Here is an 8,364-nt window from a genome sequence, read left to right as displayed (position 1 = left end):
TAGTAATCCCAAGTCCCTGTCTAGAGTCTTTGTAGCCTCTTTTAGAGATCTCATAGCCTTTCCAGAGACTCGGGATGTGCTCTCTAGATGTCAGATAATTCTATCTTTTTCTACTCACATTGTCCCTAAATCCTTCATGTAATTAAAAGCCCTATCACCTTCAAGGAACACATTCTTGTTGAGGTATCCAGAATCCTGTGATATCCTTCTAGACCAATCCAGTCCCTTCCTTTCCCAAGTGCCTACTATGGATAGGTTCCCCCACCCCATATTTTCACCTATAAGGGTGCCATTGTTATCTCTGGAGGTGGAGGGTCCTGGGGAATAGAGCTGGAAAAGGATAATACCATTTCTAGCTCAGTGTACCAGTGAAGCACAATCTGTTTGGGTCAGTTCTGTGACCAAACAGAACAGGGTAGCCTCACAGGAACTGCTGAGCACAACATGGTACTGGCTAACATTTGGGAAGCCCTTATTTTTAATTCTTAGAAGATTTATTGTTTTTGTTTTTTAACATCGCAATCATTTTTGGATATACCCTTTCCCCAGAATCCAAAATGATCTTCTTTATTGGCAATTTAAGTAAAACCAATTTTTACACTGTGCATGTCTGGAAGGGTTAAGCTATTGCTCCCACAACTTTCCACCTCTTAGTAGTAAGGTCCTTACGATTTTCCAGAGGATCACCCACCACTTAAATGACTTTTGGCCTATAATAGGTTTACCTTGACCTCTAATAGTCAAGAAACCTAATACATTCATGATTTAAAGGTTACAACAGAAACATATCAAAAACAAAATGCAACAAACACTGGAACATTTCAGTGGAGGAGTGACCAAATCTAGGGGAGTTACAGGAGGAACTGAGTTCTGGTTCTGAATGACCAGGTCATATGGTGATGCTCTAGTTCAGAGATAGTTCTCAAAATGAAAAAAACGTGATTGTACGGTCACTCCAGCTCCTAGCAGCAGGAGAAGTACCAAGAACATGATGGGGGCTCCAGAATGATTATGACACTTGCTGCAATCCTCATTATAGGTCAGGAAGCATTGCCCTGTGTCCCACCCACGCAGTGTTCCTTGTCCCTCCAATCAGGATTTCCCTTTCCCTGTATGTCCCAAAGGGGGTGTGGGGTATAATTAAAAATCTTTGCTACATGAGGGACCTTTGAGAAACTATCCTCCTCTTGATTATTTGGAGGATGGTTAGAAATTTTCATCCCTCCCTTCATGCCATAACAAAAATACCTCATCAGCAATGCTACCCCTTGACTCTCTAAGCCTCCCCTGGAAAAGAATTATACCATGATCACTGAGTGTTTTACTGACAGTAGTATGAAGGGGCCAATTGGTATTGCATTTGAGTAAACAGTGGGCTATAATGGGTCTGCCCTTATTCAGTAAACATGCCAACTCCCAGCCCACTCTTCAGGAACTGGGCTACTACTGCTGCTGGGAGCTGATTAGCAGGGCGCTGCGACAGAGGTACTATTTGTTCAATGATGTCAGCTGATCCTGGAGCCCATTTCTCTGCTTATTACCCTAGGCCAGAGACTCTATGTCCTGAGTCTCTGTTCAAAGCCCATAGGGCCCAAATTTTTGCCCACTGCTTCTCTGTCAAGGTCTGCCACAGCCCCTCATATCTGGGGTCTGAGCATTCTAATGCCCAATGCTGGGGGCTTTACTCTTCCCTGCTCTGTCAGGGAATACAACACATAAAGCATCTGTCAAAACTAGTGCTGCAAGTGACTCAGGTCTAATCAGAATTGATGCTCAACACACAATGTTTATTGAAACAGCAGGTTTGAATACATAAGGTCAGGTTTAGGCAAGAGCACTGAAGGCAGGTTTTAATATGTGAAGCTAAGTATATGCACACTCAGAACTGTCTGCACTTACAGGGGTATAGGAGCTCCCCTAAGGCTGCTGGCAAAGCCAGGTCACCTCTTTCCCCTATAGGCTCCTAAGGTCTCCCCCACTACCAACAAGGCTGGATCATGGCTTCCCTCAGACAGTTTGGTGGGCCTTCCTGCCCTGCTAGTGAGTCAGCCTCAGTTACCAAGCTGGCTGGTCTGCTATAGTCTAGGCTGGCTGGCAGGTCAACAAAACCATGGGATTTTTATATAATGTTTAGAAAGGTGATGGGAGGGGAGGGAATTTTATCTGGGATACACACACAGGGTAACCTCAGGTGGTACCTTGGGGCCACCTAAACTTATCTATCTAGTATTTTTGGCTACTAGAGCATGGGTTTAACTGAAATGTTGGGGCCCAGCCAAGCTTATCTCTATACCCTTATGTCTTAAAGGGTGTAACCAATGGGGGTAACTATGACTATGCTAACTTATATATTTCTTTTTAAATTTTAAAAAGGAATTGTTTTGCTAAGCATGAGGGGTGGGCATATGCCTTGCGGTTATATTCACACACAATATGGGGCTTTTGGAGCCCTCTTAATCACACATAGGATGGACGGGGACTATTGGCATTTCAAGTTTCAGAGGGTCCACTTTGGTTTCAAATTTCCTGAAGAAGTATTTCAGGGAAGCATATGCAGGGATCTCCCTTACAGGCATCATCTTGAAGGTCTCATGATCCTTCTTTAGCTTCTCCAGACAGGTCCCTACCAAGCACCCTCCCTGACAAACTGGCTCTTCCAGAACTTCATGCAGTGCCAAGCGCAAATGGTATATCTTCTCCTCAGGACAAAGCACAGGGAAGCAACTTTTTTCCAGGGTCTGATCTAGTATGCTGAGGCCAAAGTGGTTGAGGATATGATTCCCAGGATAATCAACCAAAGCAATTCCACATGGATTGTCGTGGGCCCACGACCAAGCCTCCCCTCCAATCAGTAATCCCCCACCCTCTGCCACAAACTCAAGCAGCTGTTTTGCCTCATCGTCCTGGAAGGCCTGGCAGCAGTAGACACTTAGGTCATCAGAGACATGGGGTACTATGCAGTGTTCTAGGCAACAATCAGACAACAAAGGACACAGATCTTTCACTTCAGGGTTAATCCCAACCTTACCCTTACCCTGACGGTCCCCTGCCAACCAACAAACAGCGTTGCACAGAAAATGGGACAGGTTAGGGTCCCAGAGCATATCTTGATGGGAAGCAAGCACCACCCGACCCCGGCCATATCGGGCCGCTGCCAGGAAGCAGCCTAGAGATTTATCTAGGCCCAGAGGGAAGGCCAAGGCTCCATGCACTAGGAGTTGAGAGGGGACTCCTGTCAAACTGAAGCTCAGTTCTGAGATTCCATCTAAGAGTTGCTTCTGATCCTGGGAAAGGTCTTGCCCAAATCTGAAAATGAGGCATATATTTCCAGTTAGCATTTAATGAACTAATATGACTCACAGGATTAGGAATATTGCTTAGTATTTGAGTAGTCAATTAATCAACAAACATAACTGGGTCTTTTGTAAAGATACCGACATTCTGAAGTAGAACATCTTTGAATTAGAAGGGACCATATAATTCAACTAATCTTCTCCCCAGTTAAAGCACAAATCTCATCTCCAACATCTCTGATAAGTCGATTTGCATAATGCTTTTTAGTGATGAGAAATTCTAGTTCTTAGTTGCCCATTCCTTTACTTGACAACTCTAATTATTAAGCCATATTTACTTAACATGAACTAAAACCTTGCCTCCTGTAACTTCTACCCATTGAACCTTGCTTTGTCCTTTGGGTCCAAAAGACAGAGCCAATTCCTTATTCGCATGACAGTCCTTCAGATGCTTAAAGACAGCTATCAATTGATTCCCCCTACCCCATGGCCAAATATCCATGATTTCTTATCATATGTCATAATTTTGAGTTCCCCTGTCCATCCTAGTCACCTTTCTCTGGACATAATCTAGTTTACATGTAAAATGGTGATAATATTGCCGAAATATACTTTACAAGGTAATTATAAAGATCAAGTTAAGTAATGGAAATAATGCTCATATTATTGGCCATTATCCTGAATATTATCTTTCTTTCCCTTTGTGTGGATGAATATATGATGTTATTCTCAGTTCTTTTTGCCTCTATCCTCTTACATGTTTTTAAGAGACCTGGCTTTGGAGTCAGATAATCTTCATTCAGGGGCAGCTAGGTGGTACAGTGGATAGAGTGCTAGGACCAGAGTCAGGAAGACCTGTGATCCAGCCTTAGACACTCATTAGCTGTGTGATCCCAAACAAGCCACTTAACCCTGTTTCCCTTGGTTTCTTCATCTGTACAATGAGCTGGAGAAAGAAAAGGCAAACCACTCCCAATATCTCTGCCAAGAAAACCCCAAATGGGGTCCCAAAGCATTGGAAATGACAGAAACAACTGAACAACAACAAAAATCTTGATTCCAATCTCAATTTTGCTATTTACTATCCATGTAATTATGACTAAGTTACATAACCTTTGGGAGGCTTAGTTGATCATCTGTAAAATAGTCAGGCTGAAGATCTAAGATCCCTTCAAGATCTCATTCTATGTCCCTATGATCCTAAGTAGAGATGAAAATGGAACATTAAAACCATATTAACTATCAGGTACCATCCTGGTTGACAAAGTATGACTAAAAGATGGTAAAATGCATGACCTTAGTATGACATGAAAACAGGTAGAAAAATTCCCAAATGGTCCTGTTGTGTTCCGATTTGAAAGACACTATTTTTAGCAGGCAAATCAGAATTATTCCAAACCTCGGGAATAATGAGATAAATTAAGCTTGGGCAACTTTAGTTAAAGATTAGTTAAACAAATCCTGATATGACCCTGACTATCATGGTTAATTTTCTTTTATAGATAACTTTGATTACCTGAAAAACTATTCTTAATATTCTTCAATATTACACACAGAGGAGTAAACAGAAATGAGACTTTTATGATGTGGTATCATTCAGCTAAAGGAGTAAGAATGGTTAAAGGGAGTATTAATAGGGCAGAAATTTAAGAATAACTCAATGTACCAAGCTATATAAATTGATTGAGTGCATTTGTGAAGACTGACTATAATAGCATGAGCATTTTATTTCAAACTAAAACTATAATTTTATGAGTTCTTTATAATGTTGTTGTTATTGAATTGTTTCAGTCATGCCTGACTGTGACTCCATTTGGGTTGCATTTTTTTGGCAAAGATGCTACAGGGGTACGCTATTTCCTTTTCTATCTCATTTTACAGATGAAGAAACTGAGAAAAACTGGATTAAGTGACTTGCCCAGGGTCACACAGCTAGTAAGGCCAAATTTAAACTCAGGTCTTTCTGAGAACTCTCTCTACTGCACCACCCAACTGCCCTAAAGTTATACTATGTGCTTGTAATTATTTGATGAACATTTATTGCTTAACACTATATAATGTTACTTCTCATTATAATTGGGACACATCAATACAATAAATATAATGATACTACACAAAATAATTTATAGATTTCACACTCAAGCTACCAAGGGTTATCCTCTAGAGCTAGAAAAATAATAAAATTCATTTGAAAGAACAAAAATTCTAACATCTCAAAAGGAATAATGGAAAAAATTGGAAAGAATAGAAGAAAAAACACTGATAGCTCTCAAATTGTATTATAAAACAGTAATTGTCAAAATATTTAGTATTCGTTAAAGTAAAAAAAATAGATCAGTGGAATTAACTAGGTAACAAAACTTCATGTTTGTGGGCATAGTACTCTTTTTAGACAAGAATGTCCTTCGTGATGGAGACCATTGATGCTTTAATGTTATCACTCTTGCTCAACTCATTGACACCTGCCATAGAGATCTTTACTCACAGGAATACTACTCACCTTACTATAAGTGGAATTGTAGGTACTTTCCTAGAGACTTCAAGGCAGTTGATATATCCATAGGTATCAGTGAAGTATACACCAGCCACACTGGTTATATGATTACCAGGGAAGTCAGATAGAACCTTGCCCTGGCACTGCTCATTTGCCCACTGCCAAGCTTGACATCCAATGAGCAAGCCTCCACCATTCTTCACAAAGTGAATCAACTCTTTGGCCTCGGTGGTACCACAAGCACTTATGCAGTATACTCCTAGGGAATTGTCTATGCAATCTGTAATCTGCACTTCATGACAAGGGGAACAGAGGATAGAGGCCAGATCCTTTGCAGATGAATGTACCCCAATGACATCTCCTCGGCAGCCTTTGAGCCAGCCTACAGCATTGTTGAGAAATGGGGTCAACCCTGTATACTGCAGGTAGCTCTCATGGCCCATGACCACCATGCGGCCCTTGCCATACTGGGAAACAGCAATGAGAACCTGGCCTTGCCTATTTACCAGCACTGGGAAGGCAGCTTCACCAATGAGAAGTAGTTCACAAGGAACTTCATTGGTGGGGAGGTCCCAGCAATCTACCCCTTTCATTAGCACATTAATGACTTCTGAGGGTTTCATCGTCATGGATTTTTCACCTGTTGTAGAGAGAGAAGCAAATACTTAGTTTGGTGATGTAAGAAATCCCTTAGGAGAATAGTATCATCATTATAATTTCTGTTGGATACTTAACATTAATTTCAGGATTAAGCCAGTAAATAGTATTATCCTTATGTTTCAAATTCATTTAAAGATTGAAGCTTATCCCTCTCTTGCACAGATGAAAAGACTAAAGCAAAGAAGCAACTCAGTCATGGTCATCAGAGAAGTCAGTGGTTGCTGCCTAGAATACCAAACTTTATTCCTGACCATTTAAATATATAGCCACATTCAACTAGTCAAGATCAGTTCCTTCTGTAATCTTTTGCTAGCACAAGACAGAGAATAGGAGTAGAGACAGAGAAAGATAATGCCCAAAAAAGCCTCTATGCATAAGAGTTTGACTCCCTCAGAGTTTACCTAAGACCCTGCTCCAGGCAGCTGAATGGCAGAGGTTGGAAGCTGCTTTATAGATCAGATATAAGATTGGGATTGCTGGAGGAGGAAATAGAAATACCCAAGTTATCCCTTCCCCAGGTTGCACTGCAGGTGTTCCTATGTCTTGCCTTTACCTCCTACCTACCTATTTTCTCCTTAGTTCTTTAAAATCTGATTCCTGACCCTTCTGCTCTACAGAAACCCATCTCTCTAAGGATATCACTAACTTTCTAATTCCTAAATTGCCCATTCTTTTCTAGGGTTTTATTTCCTTTGACCTATGTAGGGTCTGAAACTTCTGATCATTTGTTCTTGCAATTTTTTTCCTTCTTTTCCCCTCTGATATGATTTTTGTTCGATCTTTTCAGTCTTGTCTGACTTTTTATAATCACTTTTGGGTTTTTTTGTTTGTTTTTGCTTTTTTGGAAGGGGGAAGGTAGGGCAATTGCGGGTAAGTGACTTGCCCAAGGTCACACAGCTAGTAAGTGTTAAGTGTCTGGGGTCTGAGACTGGATTTGAACTCAGGTCCTCCTGACTCCAGGGCCGGTGCTCTATTCACTGCGCCACCTAGCCACCCCTTTTTGGAGTTTTCTTGGCAAAGACACTGGAGTGGTTTGTCATTTCCTTCTGCAACTCATTTTATAGATTATAAAAATGAGGCAAACAGGGTTAAGTGAGTAGTCCAGGCTCATATAGCTAGTAAGTATATGAGGCTACATTTAAAGTCAGAAAGATGAGTCTTCCTGACTCCAGGCCCTGCACACCATCCATTGCATCACCTAGATTCCCCTTTTGATATTACTTCTCTGTTTCTACTGCCCCATAGACTGTTTATAAATTTTTATAGCTATAAGAGACCTTAGAGTCATCTATTCTAACCCCTTCTGCCTTTTACAAGAGGGAAAATGGAGGATCAGAGAGTTTGATTTGTCAAGTCAATCAGAAAGGTATGGTAGAACAGATATTTTATGAGTGCTCACTTAGTTATTTTTCTCTTATACCCTACTACCCCTTCAGGAGTAGCACTGATTCAGAGCTGGAGGTCATTTAATTGAAACCTATCATTTTTAGAGAAAGAGGCCAATGTGCTTATGGTCACACAGGCAAATAGTTGATTGGGAATTTGAACTCGAGTCCTTTGCTTCCAGATCAAATATCAATTCCTCTAAATCATTTTGTAGATGGGGGTGGTATAGTGAAAAGAACACCCTAGTAGGCAGAGACATGAATTTTAGTTACAGGTTTGCCAATAACTAGTCATATAATCTCAGGCACAGAATAAAGTCTGTGATTTGGAGACTGCTCTGGAAAAAGATGAGGGCAGGTAGGCAGTACAGTGGATAGAGCACCAACTCAACTGAAAAATGACTGAACAACTCGAAAAAGAGTTGGGGCAGTGTGAGAGGAGTAGAGGAAATTTCAGAGCTGACAGATTGAGGAAGACTTTTCACTGATTCAGAGAGAGAGAGAGAGAGAGAGAGAGAGAGAGAGAGAGAGA

At 41.0% G+C, this 8,364-nt stretch overlaps 1 protein-coding gene across 1 annotated transcript in view; it reads right to left on the bottom strand.

The window, feature by feature from the left end:
• Positions 1-1,777: 1,777 nt before the first annotated feature.
• Positions 1,778-8,364, bottom strand: part of LOC138157044 (TRPM8 channel-associated factor 2-like) — an 8,128-nt gene continuing 1,541 nt past the window's right edge. The window contains exons 2-3 of the mRNA XM_069082468.1: positions 5,794-6,427; positions 1,778-3,306 (exon numbers count right to left, since the gene is read on the bottom strand). Of these exons, the coding sequence (XP_068938569.1) occupies positions 2,454-3,306; positions 5,794-6,416 (1,476 nt within the window). The 5' untranslated portion in view covers positions 6,417-6,427 and the 3' untranslated portion in view covers positions 1,778-2,453. The remainder of the gene's footprint in view (positions 3,307-5,793; positions 6,428-8,364) is intronic.

The sequence above is a fragment of the Petaurus breviceps genome, unplaced genomic scaffold (assembly GCF_028583685.1).
Source record: "Petaurus breviceps papuanus isolate PSGF00001 unplaced genomic scaffold, PetGlider_PUasm1.0 111, whole genome shotgun sequence".
Lineage (NCBI taxonomy): Eukaryota > Metazoa > Chordata > Mammalia > Diprotodontia > Petauridae > Petaurus > Petaurus breviceps.
Note: the sequence above shows the minus strand (reverse complement) of the source record. Positions and strands in the feature narration are given on the sequence as shown.